This window comes from Pieris napi, chromosome 4 (genome assembly GCF_905475465.1).
Source record: "Pieris napi chromosome 4, ilPieNapi1.2, whole genome shotgun sequence".
NCBI lineage: Eukaryota > Metazoa > Arthropoda > Insecta > Lepidoptera > Pieridae > Pieris > Pieris napi.
In genome coordinates, this window is record NC_062237.1 from 5,702,482 (window position 1) to 5,717,613 (window position 15,132).

Consider the following 15,132-nt stretch of genomic DNA (forward strand, 5'->3'; position numbering starts at 1 on the left):
TATTGTTTCATCGAAGTATGCATAAAATAGTATTATTTGATAAATTATATAATTATGCTAAATGTAAAATAGGTAAATTTTTTACTCATAAATGGCAACATTACGTCACGCGATTACAGCGCCGCGTCTGGGGGACTTCTTTCATGAAAAGGACTCTATATATCTTTTTGTCAAATTCTACTATAGTGCTTTTCATGAAAGAAGTCCCGCGGTGATTTTTGGAACTAAATTTGACAGGTCGGCAATGTTATCAAGTTCGTTTGTTGTGGTAGATTTTTGTGAATTTTTATCTAGCTTAGTGCATTTTAAAGATTGACTACAATGCCAAAAGTTGTAAAAAGTTCGGCTCGAGAAATTATATCAAAGGTGAAAGACTTCTGTGAAGCGGAACATAAGAATCAAGGTGTTTTAATACCACTAAACAATGTTCGGAAGAGAGTTGCCGCCATAACAGGTACTTTTTAGAGTTGCCATTTAATAATTTTTTGCTGTATTGATGGGACTTTTATGATATAAATTCGTTTTTGCGACAAAATTGAACAAATACATAACGTGATGAAACTAGGTAACTGAAATTAAAAATATATTACATATTACATAAGCATTATAAACTTAAAGTTATTATTATTTTCAATTGTTCATAATTTAATTGCAGGTGTGTCAGAGCAAACTGTAACAAGAATTACAAACGAAGGTATAACAGCGGCGTGTACTTCGGAAAAAATTGTAACCCAACAATTATGCAATAAAACTCTGGATAAAAAATTGTATTGCTTTTCTTTACCCTATTTTCTCATCTTTATCCTGTTAGCAGGTAGAACACCGCTAATATAAGTAAATAAAAAAAATACTTTTTACATAACAGAAATATTGTTTCATCGAAGTATGCAGAAAATAATATTATTTGATAAATTACATCTGCTAAATGTAAATAAAATAGGTAAATTTATTACTCATAAATGGCAACATTACGTCATGCGATTGCAGCGCCGCGTCTGGGGGACTTCTTTCATGAAAAGGACTATAGTTTCAAGTTTGTGAATTGTGGCCTCCATTGTGACTTATGACGTAGCTTTATTTACATGTGTAATGTGATGTTTCATTTTCATAATCTATGTTAGTGCTTGTTGCCTTTGAGCGCCAATTTATTTCCTTTAATTTGTCCGTGCTTTTGAATGTATTTTATCTAAATAAATTATTAATCTGACATAACTTCTTAGTCATGTAATAATAAGAAAACTATTTTATCAATAAACGTAGTTACATTTTTATTCTGAAAATGAAATATGAAAGCAATGTGTGTGCACTATGACAGTATGCTTGAATTTCTAAAGGAAAATGGTCAAATAACCGACTTTATACAACTATTATGCTTATAAAAATGACAGAAAAATCTAGAAATCTTAATTTCAGTTCAGGTACCTATTGAATTCAAAGTTGTCAATAAGCCACGATTTGTGTTGGAGATAGTATCCTTAATATCTACTAAAGATATATAAATTAAAGGCCAATATGGGTAAAAGAAGAAAATGTAATATCTTAATTGAATCTAATAAAGAAAGTGAAGATAGTAAGGCTATGACTTTAGAGCTAAACAATAGCCAAGAAAAGTCTTCTACTAATGCATTTCAATTGTTGATGGAGTCCAGACTTAAAAGCATTGGAAGCAATTCTCCTGGGAAACATAGACCTGTCATTGAGCCTGAATGCCAGGAACTTTTAGAAAAGAAAGAACTGAAAGCAAAAAGAGTATTGTCATTACAAAAAATGGCTGAGGCGAAAGGATCACTGAAAAATAAAGAACTTGAAGAATTTAGAGATAGATCCATAAAGAAACAACTTTCAAAACAGGCAGAAACATTTAAACTTATGCTTAGTCAGGAAAACACTGAGAGCAAAAATAAAACTAATGAGAATAAAGAACATTCTTTGAGTGATATTGAAATCATTGATGATAATGATACTCATTTACTAGATGTTAAGAAGACTTTACAATTATGCAATATGTTTGAAAAATCAGATGCAGAGGGTTTCAGTAAAAAATTGACAAATAAGAAAGTTTCTACCGAGGATATGGAATTTTTAAGTAAATTATCTCCTTCTATTCGCAAAAAAGAAAATATGATGAGTTACTTTCCTAAAGTAGAAGAAAAAGTTGCTGATACAGATAACCCTGCTGATGAAGTGGAAGTAACTGATACTATTAAGGTAAAATTTAATTCAAAAATAATGAAGAAAATATCACATAGAAGAAACAGAGATCAAAACTTTTTAAATAATCCTCAGATTAAGACGGAAATCAGCAGATGTGATGAAATACAGGATTTAACTAAAAGTAGGAAGCTCAAAGTATCTGAATGTACTACTTCAAACTTAATTCCAATAGAAGACACTGAAGTCATAAATGACGGTAAACTACCTAAACGAAAAACTAAAAGGCCAGCAAAATACCTAGATGATGCTGAAGTAAGCAGTTCTGATGAGGAGCTTTACATATTTACACCAAAAAAAAAAAAGAATTCAGGAAGATTAACTGTAAATAAGTCTACCTTAAATTCAATAGGTATGAAAGAATTATGTCAAAATAAAAATCCATCTATTATAGAAAACCATGAAAATTCACAGTCACAAATAAAGTCTATGAAGTGTAGAGATCATAAATTAATCAACCCATTGAAATTAGCTCCTATTTTTACATCAAAACTATCGAATCTAGTAGCAGAAAAAGAAGCCAGACAGAAATTCTTGCATAGTGGTATTCCTCAAAAGTTGAAGAAGGATAATTCACAACCTAAAAATAATACTTCTAAATTAGAGTTTCATCCTGTAGTCCACATTCAACAAAATATTGCAAAGACATTAGATAAAATTGAAATAAATTTTTCTTCCCTCTGTGATTCATCTTTGATGATTAATGATTCAAATTTAGAAACCAATGATAATCTTTTCAAGTCTTTGACTAGCTTGGATGAAGAAGTGAAGCAAATAATTCCATCAAATCAACATGACCAGGAAAATCTTTTACATATGATAAAACATTCATATCGCAAGTTTCCAGTGTACAGAACCTATCATTTATTAAAAGGAAAAAGTAATGGTGAAAACAAAGACTTCAATTACCCAGATTTAGACAACAGTATTGAAATAATCCATGATCTTCCAAATGATTTTGATTCTTTAGACAAATTATGTTGGGTTGAAAAATATAAACCTACATCTACAAAACAAATTATTGGGAACTTTGCAGCAATTGATGAGTTAAAGAAATGGTTACAATCTTGGACTGAAAGTTTGGTTAAGACTAAAAAAGGTGGAGGTAGTGGTAGTTCTGATTTTGATGATTTTCAAGATTCAGATGATGAGAGTAGAGAGACTTTGAGAACTTCTAATAATGTGTTGGTTATCTATGGAGACGTCGGTTCAGGTAAAACATCTAGCGTTTATGCAGTTGCAGCAGAACTGGCTATAAAAGTTATTGAAGTGAATTCTAGTAGTAAAAGGACAGGAAAAATAATGTTACAAGATCTCCAAGAAGCAACAAGATCCCATAAAGTAGATAGGGGAAAAAGTAATTCAGATAATAGCCAAAAACTTCAGGAAACAGCTAAACCCAAATTGCCCAAGAAACGAGGACGACCCAAGAAAGCAAAAGATTTGTCAAAAGATGTAAAAAAAATCGAAAATATGAAATGCATTGTAGAATGTTCTTCTAGTCAAGATAGTGTAAGAACTGACAGTTCTTTAATATTAATTGATGATGCTGATATTGTGTTTGAACAAGATGATGGATTCTGTTCTGCTATCTCACAATTAATTCAAAGTTCAAAAAGACCAGTTATATTGATAACAAGTTCTCTGTCTTGTCAACATTTGCAAAAATTCATTCAGCTTGGGAAAATTATTAAAATGCATAAGTTTTTACCAAGAATGTCAGGGACTTGGTTAGATATTATGTGTGTAGCTGACACGGGAATTTGCTTTCCTGGTCTTGGTGATGGGTTATTAGATTACTACAAAGGTGACATACGAAAAACAATTCATAGCCTGCAATTTTACATGGTGTCCTACAAGCACTCAACATGTGAAAATTCACAGGAAATACATGATAAATTAAGTGTAGAAGACGAGAATTCATGTTTATCTTGGACAGATGAATATAATACAGACAAAACCACCCAACCAAATACATCAAAAAATTTAGTACAGCAACATATTAAAGTAATCAGTCTTGGTGCCCCATTAGACCTATTAAGTGTATGGTGGAGTATTTCCAATGTATATGAAAGTCACATAGAAAATGATAACCAGGATTCGAAACAGCTAATATCTATATCAAATGGGCTTTCTATTATATCTGAAGCTGATTGTTTCACCAAAAGAGCAAACACTTGTAACAAAATGTGGTATCCAAAAGAAAGTGCCAGTCTCAATGAAACTGAAAGTTATGAATATTATAATAGGAATAATGAAGTTAGCAAAGATATAGCTAGAGAGCTTGGTTTATTAGGTTCAAAATGTACAACAAATTGCAAGAGTGAAGTTATTATCGATATCTCTGCACCAGGATATTATACAGAAAGGTGAGTTTTAATAGTGTATTTTGATCTCATTAGTTAAACATAATATTTTTGGTTCCAGGCAAGTATATCATTAAGTCAAGTTGGGCTTTCTGTTTTAGACATTTTAGAAATTATGTAATTTTTCAGTTACTCCATTCCTTTTATGTTATATCTTTGATTATCACTGTTTTAAAAATACATACAACAAAAAACCTTAACATCACTGAACTACTAATCAGAAAAAAAAAAATTCTCACTTCATCTAAATATCAAATAAAGTTATTTAAAAATAAATCTAATTTATATTACATTTCAGAGAGCAAGAGAAAATTGCATCTCGTCATCATACTTTGTCAAGTTATTTAAATCTTGGAGTGGTACTGGACAGAAGAGCATTAGCCCTAGACTACTGGCCGTCTTGCAGAACCATATGTAGGTTGGAGAAAAACACATTGAATACAAAAAGAAATAACCGCTTCTGTCATTATCTTAAATCTTTAAATGTCCTATGTAAAAATGATTACTTTGATGCGCTCAGCAAAAGCTTGAACAATGCCCTATAATTTAAAAACATCATAGATAAAACAAAATTCGCCTAGTTTTAACATAATCATATTTGTTTTAAGCCAATAACTTTTTACTTTTATCAGTACTTTGCAGTTACTTTCTGGCTATCTGTATAGTATTAAGATAGGTTCTATATATTATAAAATAAACTTAATACATTTTTAATATAGCTATGTTTTTACATTTCTGCCTCCCTAATATTTCATTCTTCTAGTATTGTATATTACTTATTTATAAATTTTACATCAATTATTTCATTTTTAATTTAATATATATTTGATTATCCCTCAATCATTTTTCATAATTCAAGTCACCATAGATACGACTGTGAAAACCGTGGCTAGTTGGTCAAGTGTTAAATAATAATATAAAGTTAAATAAAGAAGGTAATATCGGAATATTCTCAAACAGTCTCGCGGCGCATTTTGACAAAACCTAAAAATATACTTCACTAAAGCTTAGGTTTCCTAGAAAAGCGGTGCCGTTATCTAACGGCCGTAATGTAGCGTTGGGTGACGTCACCCATACGTTGTCTATATATAACATTGGAGTAGTTTTCCTAGAGAAGGTAGTGTCACCGTAACGTCAAATAGCCGTGCTGTCTTGAAATGACGGCCGTCATAGCGGCGATAAACATTAGTTCAACGTTTTTCGCGTGTAGCGGTGCCTATATTTAATTAATACAATGAGTGGAAACGTGACTTGGACGAGCCGAAATTATGTTTTTTTTTCATTATGTTAAAAAGTAAGGACGGCGATTATTAACAACCGTAAAATGACGGCCGTAAGTTAAAGGCCGGGCCTTTAAGGTTATTGCAACAACTATCTGCCAATTCAATACTGATAATTAGTTTACATATGTAGTATTTGATATTTTCAAAATTATAATTTTTATCAGACAGCAAAATTTAACCAAAAAATTCTTATCGACTATATGCTAAAGTATGTTTTGTCTAGGTTAAATCTGGCTCAATGCTAATTTGTAAACGGAAGATAGTGTGATAGTATATGTATGATAGTATAAGTAACTGTCTTCCTGCCTACAATGATAATAAAATACAAAGTATAGTATCTTCTTCAGTCGCTCTCTTCATTTCTGAAGATCGTGTTAGTGGCCTCCTCCAACTACCTCCACTCTCCCCAGTCTTCGGTAAGTCCCTGCGCCTGGGTGATGGTCCCCCGTAAGGGCCTTTACTTGTTCAAAGGCCGGGCATCTTTAGTAGTAACACTAACGAACTTTCAAAAGTTCAAGACGAAAGCTTCTTGATCGCAAATTATTAAAATCCTATATGTAGCAAGACGAAAATAAAAATTATTTGGACGTATATCTTTATGTTTTGAGGTTAAAATATTTACAAATTTTGTAGCCCTTTCAAGTTTATAACGTTTTTTAACAAATATTTTTGGAACAAAATGTCCAGGAAGTATGCAGATATACCTACCTAATTTGTTTCGACCAACTTATACATTATGTAAATACCTAGTCTTCTTATTTTTTGTTATTATTTCAATATATGGGTAAATGACCGCTTATCGAATTATATATATTATAGACTTTATTTACAATTTACTTAAAATAATTTAATTAATTTACTTAAATTATTTTATTTAAAATAAGTTTAGATATTTTGTTGCATTTTTTGACCTTCGTTGCTGCTTAAGGAAAATTAAAAAAAATATAGGTATTGTGTCTTACAGTGTGAGAATTATCTTATGAATGACCCCTTAAATTTATCGTCACTAATATGTGTATTGTCGATCATTCCATGTAACCAACACGTGATTGTTTCAGTGAAATATTTGTTAAGAGATCAGCTTTCTTTTTTCTTTGCTTGACACATATTTCGTTACAATAACTTGGTTTCGATGGCTGTACAATATGCCGTGAAATTTCTACAAGCAGACGATTTCTTGCGATGGTCATAGATTTATTAGAATTATAATTGTGTATTTTGTTGTTTACAAAAGTAATACATATTTAAATAAAAATTTAATTTAATAAATCTAAGACATTGATTCATATGATTTTGACATACGGTAGTCACTTAGTGCTAATTCTCGTTTCTGAGAGAATTTACCTACTTTATAGAATGAGTTTAATTTTTAATATATTCCTATTTCCGTTACTTCTTGAAATCGAGTGAAATTAAGGATATAAAGTGATTGTTTACATCAAGTCACTCATCGATAAGCGGACCCATGTATTAAATATAGAACACATTCATCAGTTTCCAGAAATATCGTACACATTCGTTTGTTCTATGAATGAACATGTCTGAAGTACAAAATATGATATCGGCGATTTCTGTACAGTTAACTTCAAAATTAGTGTTCTTAAAATATAGTAATGCATTAAGACAATATGGCAAAACAATTTGATATTATTTGACGTCCATGTACAAGAAAATACTATTTTTTTTTTCGATTTGTTATTCGAAGCTAACGCGGACGCTGTATTTTTTCAAATCATTTTATTTAGAGGCCAAATTCCAATATTTTCTGCGAAATTAAAAATTAGCTTAAAACTCAAAAACATGCCATTTCACTGGATAAACATGTGACAACACTATTACAGGGAACTGATAGTTTCATACAAAATTTTAGTAATTCGTGGGAATGAAATAGTATAATATGTTAACTAATCTTTGTTTACGAGTCATATTGAATGCGCTGCAGTTTATATTGAGGTTGCCATTCTGGTGATTACTGGTAAAGATCTAGAACAATACTGACGCTATCGGACATAAAATATAATTGACATCTTCAATTTAAGATTTTACACTTATAAGGGTTTATTACTTGTTTTAATAATGAATTACATTCATTGCTATGTAAATTTATCTTCGCATTAACATTTTTTTTATGACCCAGACCACACTAATACGTTACAGATTATAAGACATTGGCTTGGGTAGAGCAATGAGCATGCCCCTCCAGTTCTCCTATTTTACTTAATAGTGTGTGTAAGGAATGGAATAGGAATGATGGCACAAATACGATGTATAATGTTGTATATGTTGCTTGATCGTGCGTCTCTCATCCCTGAGGACGCAGATTCGATGCCCGGTTTGCACCGATAGATTTTTCTTTCTATATTCGCGACGAACGTTGAAAAGAACCCGGCATGCTTTAGACTCTTAAAAGTTGTTAGTGAGTGAAATAAATCAAGAAATCAATGAAAAATGTATCAAGAAATATCTAATTACATAAATCAAAAATATAATAACGTGTTACGTGGGTTATGTTGCCGCTGGTTTTTTATATAGCTAATGTGAAAACTAGGTTGTAGTTTGCGGAATGATAGGGACTCGTATTACTTAATATGGAAAATTAGTGTATTTCTATGCAATATTATATAACAAAAAAAATCCTAGAGTCGAGTTCCCTAGTTTTATAAATAGCATTAGTCATAAGAATTTTATAGTTTCCTGTTATTTCGTCAGATTCCTTCTATATCAGACTACGTAGAGTCGTATTCATTTAGTCCTACTTATAAGTATTAGACATTATTGATTCTAAGGCCAGAGCTAAGCGGTCGGTAACACTTCGGCGCCGGGAAGGGGTTATCAGCTGTCGCGTGCGGTACGCCGCATAAATATACCGTATCGAAGACGTTCACAATAGTCTTTTTAGGACAATAACTTGTTACGCACGTCAAAAATGGTGAAAAATTCTCTACGCGGTGACACTTGCGGTTATTGCAATGCCTGTGTTCGGTTGAGGTTGTGCGCCGCCCGTGGCCGCAGCCCGGAGCCCTTGGAGTGCGCATATAAACACATTTTGGAGTCGTATGGAGGGCTCAGCAGTGGTGAAAAAGTAGTTGAATCTCCCAAACCAGCGTGCGCTTCATGTAGATGGACGTCCAACGCACAGTTCCCTGAAACGCCACCCTCTTCAAGTGATCTCAGTTTGGAGTGGAGTCCACAGTCCAATAGATCTCGAACCAGACGCCGTAAGAGATAGATGAACTTTGAGATGTTATTGGAATTATTGTCTCCTATTCAAACGCCTATTAAAAGCTGTTGTGTACAGCGAGCGGTGTTATACTAGTCATTGTGTGTATCCGATGTATGATGTTCAATGTCCTATGTATTCATAAATTATTTTTATGTATTGTTGTTTTATTACTGAAACCCAATTGACAATAATTAATAATTACATGTTCATTTATACCACACCTAATAAGTGAGATTGTATTTCAACTGTGGTAATTTTATTGTGTCAGAAATAAATAAAATATAACTAAATAGTAGTATAATCTTATTATTAATCTTTCTGTATTTTTTGCAAAATACTTGTTTAAACACACAGCCTTTCATTATGAATATCTAATCTATGACAACTCATTTTCTTTTTCTTATACACTTAGGTACGTATTAAAAATTGAAATCGCTAAAATGTATGGCTTTATTAATTTTAAATTTTATCGATTACTATGTGCGCTAAATATCGCATTAATCTCTTTTATATCCCAAATTATTTACACTGTTGATTTTAATTTTTGTGTCTGTGAACAAACAAAGGTTTATTTGCGGCTGGTTAACAGTATTGCGCACTTTCTCTAAATCACTACATTGGTACATGATATCAGCGTGATTTTTTAATTGTCGACCGACTATCAAATCTCGATATGGATGTGACTTCGACACAAAGATTTAAAAACTTAAAGCGTTTTTATATAACAACTAGTAGACTCGGCCAAGCGTTGCTGTGGATAAGATTTTTGTTATATTACAGTGTAGTAAACTATTCAAGAGAAACGGCAGGCGAACACCAATCCACCATACTTTTTTGGTGATTATGCCATAAAATTGTAGCTTATGTGAAACGTTGGTACTTTCAACACAGCGCCATCTGTTAGAATTGTGACTATCAAATAATAAACAAATATTTTGCAATAAAATAATTTTGCGGGTATAAATTGAGATGTACCTAAGCTATCCTATCTTTTAAGTTGGATCAAACTACACACGGTGTGCAAATTTGATTGATATCGGTTCGGTAGTTTAAGAGTCCATGGCGGACAAACAACGTGACACGTAATTTATATATATTAAGATGGATAAATCTGGAGTTAATTATTTTCTTTTTGTATAAGTACTAACTTGGCACCATTTTGTGGTGGGAGTAAGTTCTTTTAGTAAGAAAAAATATAAATGCGACTTCTCGTATCTATTCCAACTCATACCCATTTTTCGGCAGAAAATGTATTGTAGTTCATAGTGGTTCGGGATTTTCTTTTCTTTTTAATATTACGAGCATATAAGATTCAAATTCTGAAAAGTTACTAGTAGATGAAGCTGTAACGCTTGATTGATGATCCGGTTTTGGCTCAATATTCCACAGAATTATTACAATATTTTCACTCTTCATACAATAAAAGTAAAGGCATTCTAAAAATAAGAAAATTTGTTTCACTGAAAAATATATGAGTTAAACTACTGATGTGTCCCAATCTTTGTTTTTATAAGATAGTGTTCGTACATCGAGTTCATTAAGCGACAAATTGCTTTGGCGTGATAAAACGAGAATGAAAAAACAAAAAAATAATTATTTTTAGGAAACGATGTACCTATGATATTTTTAGCTCAACAACAAGATATCGATATCGTGACATGGAGTGAATTACTGGTTATAGTAAACATAATTAAATACTGACAAGCAATAATATAATTGAATTACGTATTTACGCACACTATTTTACAATTACAGTAAAGGTCAGAATCGTAATAAATTTCATACAGCTATCGGTACCGGTGGCCGCGGTTTTACCTGCATTTAATTAGAATACGGAGTTATGCCTGAAGAGTCTGAGAGTAGGGTTTGATTCTCAGCAAAAAAGTAACCGTTTCGAATTCTAATGTTGTTACTGCTTAAATATAAAGATTTAAAATGAAAGATACATAGAAATGTGCCCATCCAATCAAGTAGGCAGTATAAAAATATAAAATTTAAGTACCGTAAAAGAAAGGTCGTTTTTCTCGGTACTCCGCGCCGCAGTCAACGACATCATACGCAGTTCTCTCGTCCCCGTCAATATTCCAGCCATTTTGGAGTCAACAAGCATCGCTAGAGACGATGGCAAGCGGCCGGATGGGTTGTCTTTGAAGCCTTGCTTGGAAAGCCTTAGATGGAAAGGGCTTTGGTATGGCTACTCGTGTTGACACGTTAGCCCCGTAGAACAAGCACAAAAGCTGGCGAGGCCGCAGAGCAGGCGGATAATAATAAATGGCTAAAATATAAGAGTCTTTCCTCTAACTTTGTTTTGTTTCCTTTGCAGTACTCTTGAGCCGTGGGGATTCAAGTGCCCAGGCGCTTATTAAAGATTTAAGTTGGCGTTTGGTAGATAGTACCTACCTGCCGACGACCCCACAGCTGGTGCCTTACTCGCTCAACGAATGACTATCGCAATACAGCGAAGAAATGCTGCCAGCATTAAAGATACACGGCGTCAAGGACCAAACCTTTCAAATTTGTTTTAATTTCCTATTTATCAATTGTTAATTAATATTACTATTATTAAGAATACTGTTAATACTGTATATTTGTTTGTTGGAAATTAATTAATTTTAAGTAGAAAACGTTTCTATATCCCAAGATAATAATTTTACAAAGCTCTCTCTGACAAAGAAAAGCCGGCTAAAATTTTCAACATCACTTTATTTCAATATAAGCACAAGTGAGAGATATGACATTACAAATATTAAATTAAACGTTACTAAAATAATAAAGCTATTTCTCAGACCTTTGATCTGTGGGAAATTGTTTGTGCTTTTGAAACTCATGCCATTAATTATTATGATAGGTAAGAGACAGATACTTAATTAAATATTACGTGCTGTCAAGAATAACTTGACGTTTTAGTGGCGCCTCCTACACTTTATGTTTTACCTTTATTTATTGTAGGTATGTGTTTTATGGCTTCCTTGAAAATAATACTAATTACATGAGGTATTATGTAACAGTTTTTTAGATCAAATTGAGACTTGCTTGAGACAATATCACTTTGCGATAGACGTGAGCCACTGAACGCCAAAAGAAATTTGTATGAAAATCATGTGAGCATGAGCTATTGTTATTCTGATACAAATTTATATTTTGGTGTTCGCCTGTCGTACAGTGCTTTCATCTCAATACCCCTGAATTACGCTTTCAAGATTACATTAAGAATTTACGTTTATCAATATTAATTTCCCCTTTACCACACGCCAATTTATACTTGGCAGATTGTTCTCATATTTAGTCTTATTATACAACGCGGATATACAATTGTATATCCACGTTGTATAATAAGGCTAAATAATCGCATAGCGATGTTAACATTTACCGTAATAACGTCCACGTATATACAATGAGGCCGTATTGTGTAAAAGTTTACACATTCCACCTAAGAAAAGTTTTTCCAGATTGGTGAACTTTAATTACACTGAGTTATAACCACTACTTAGCTACTAAATTCTATACAACAATATCTCATTATGTTGGAAAACATTTTTCAGTTGATACTAACTGTTATTTACAGAAAATAACTAATTTATAACTATAAACCAAAATGAGATACAATATTGGTACAATTACGTATTTAATAATAATTTTACAAATCTTAAATATAATCTTACGTATATAATAATATAAAAACGATAAAATATTTATTACATCCAAAAAATATCTTTATACAATTAATATAAATAATAAAATCATAAAAAATATAATTATTATGTACTATTTTAATACACATAGGTTTCTATTTTTAAACATAAGGAGCTAGTATTTAGCAAACACAAAATAATTTTGTATTTAATTAATTATAAAATTTATAAAGTAACAACACAAAATGATAAGTAACGAAATAAAGCATTCAGTACTGACTAGTAACCCTTACATAATACTATTAAAAATCTATTGGTCAAGATGTTAGGAGCAATTGAACAGAACCATTGTCAAGCGTTTGTAAAAGAAATTATATTTTGGCCTAGCTGTTTGCATATTGAAAAATAAAATATGCTATTGCGATTTTATCAAAAGTCAATAGTTTAAAGCGACTACTAATGATTGATGATGTTTAAAGATTCCTATGAGCAAACAAAGCTGCGCATTCTCTCGTGATACTTCGGTCTTGGCGGACATCCGTTCCATCGGAGACGACGAAATAGTGTACTTGTCGTAGCGACACGTAAAGGCCGATTTACATTATCTTAGTGTTTAGGATAGTACTTTAGTTGAAACATGTAAACGCTACTTGCTTTAGTAAACGCTACGCTAAAGAACTTGCCTTTCAAGTTGTACTAAAGTCTCCTAAACACTAAGATAATGTAAATCGGCCTTACTAGAAAATGGATGTAAAACGCATACGCTTTATAATGCGCTACTTGTTTCATAGCAAGCAAACAAAATGTAAATATCAAAATATGTTAACTCACACTTTTGATTTCGAAATAAAGGCTTGCTTCTCTATTAAGATATGTAGTGACTACTCCGACAGTGTGTGTTTAGTTTATCTGAATATTTACGAGAAAAATAACGATTGGTGATATGTAGCATTAAGATAATTGTAATGCAGTTACGAGTACGATTTACAATTATTTATATATTTTAATGCTTATCATCAGTCATAATTACTTGGTAACACCCATTAAATAAATCATAACAAGCAATCAGCGAATTGTAGAAAAAATAATTGCTTATTTTCCAAACATGATAATTGCATTTACAATTATATTTATCGCACTTATAGAATTAACGTCATCACTTATTACGATTAGTTATATTCAGATTAATTATAGTATTATAAAATATTACGACTATTTTGTATGTAAATGAATTTGAAAATTTTAAAACTTTTAACTGTTTAAAGACCAATATTAGTGTATTATTTTATTGAGCAGTGTTGGCCTATTAAATCCCGACTGTGCACAAATGTGGATTTTTCTACAGGCTGTCATTATGTCACTATTATTTGACGTTCTCATGCCTAAAGCCGCGTATCGACTACGCGCTCCAAGTGGGCGAACATTGGCGCGCGCTCCAGCCGCGCGCAATGGATACCACTTTGGAACGCGCGCCAATGTGTTCGTTGGAGCGTCCGAACGCGGAGCGGTCCGTTCCGACGGGTGTCGGTTTTTTACGCGCGTGGCGCGCGCGCGCCAGTTGGGACGGACATATCGTATTTTTTTGTGTTTGTTGCGCTCCCAATTATGGATAACCAAAGTTGCCGTAAATTAATACAACTGTATGGTACAAAAGAACTACTGTGTGCCGCCACCATGTTACGGCACGACACCGCCGCCGGTAGGTCGTGGACACATGTGTACGGTGCGGCGCCGGCATCGGGAGTGTTGCCATTTTGTATTGTATTTCAATGCTTAATATGTATGAAAGTTTTTAAAAGTTGTATTTGTGAAATTAACAATTTTTGGTCTTGTTCACGGCATATTGAAAAGGCTGACGGCGTATGTAAGTAAAAGAAGTTGATCGCCTACGTGCCTTTAAAACAAATAACGAAAGCAACTAAGGCAGCACCAAGAGTTCTAGCGCCATTGTTTTTATTATATTATTGCAATTTTTTTTTATTTTGTATGTAATAAAATTATTTCAGTAATATTTCCGTCCTGGTATAATATCGCCAATTTAATAATAAAACCTCACATTAGTATTTTTCTAATTCCTTGTACTAAAGGTAATTTTATTTACCTACCTACCATATTCTCAGTCCTTGATAAGCCATCTTCAATTTACACAATTTTAGTAATAATATATAAGAAAGAAAAACATAAGAAAGAAATAACAAAAAAAAGCAAAAGCAAGCACAACAAATGGGTGATACGAAATAATGTACCGTTAAAATGTTAGTAACTGATATTTATATGATAACTATAATCTACCGAAATAAATACTAATATTAATTTCTAAACTATCTTAGGTGTTTAACAATCAACTATATATACAATTTTTATATCGCAGATATTTAATATAGCATACAAGGTATATTCTTAGTTAAAGTAAAGAA

The 15,132-nt window shown here is 32.2% G+C and overlaps 1 protein-coding gene across 1 annotated transcript; it reads left to right on the forward strand.

Annotated features, from left to right (window-relative positions):
* Window positions 1-1,055: 1,055 nt before the first annotated feature.
* On the forward strand, window positions 1,056-5,299 carry LOC125048744 (ATPase family AAA domain-containing protein 5). The gene is made up of 2 exons (XM_047647597.1): window positions 1,056-4,580; window positions 4,876-5,299. Exons 1-2 carry the CDS (start codon window positions 1,513-1,515, stop codon window positions 5,120-5,122), a joined length of 3,315 nt encoding a protein of 1,104 aa, XP_047503553.1. The 5' UTR covers window positions 1,056-1,512; the 3' UTR covers window positions 5,123-5,299.
* The last annotated feature ends 9,833 nt before the right edge of the window (window positions 5,300-15,132 follow it).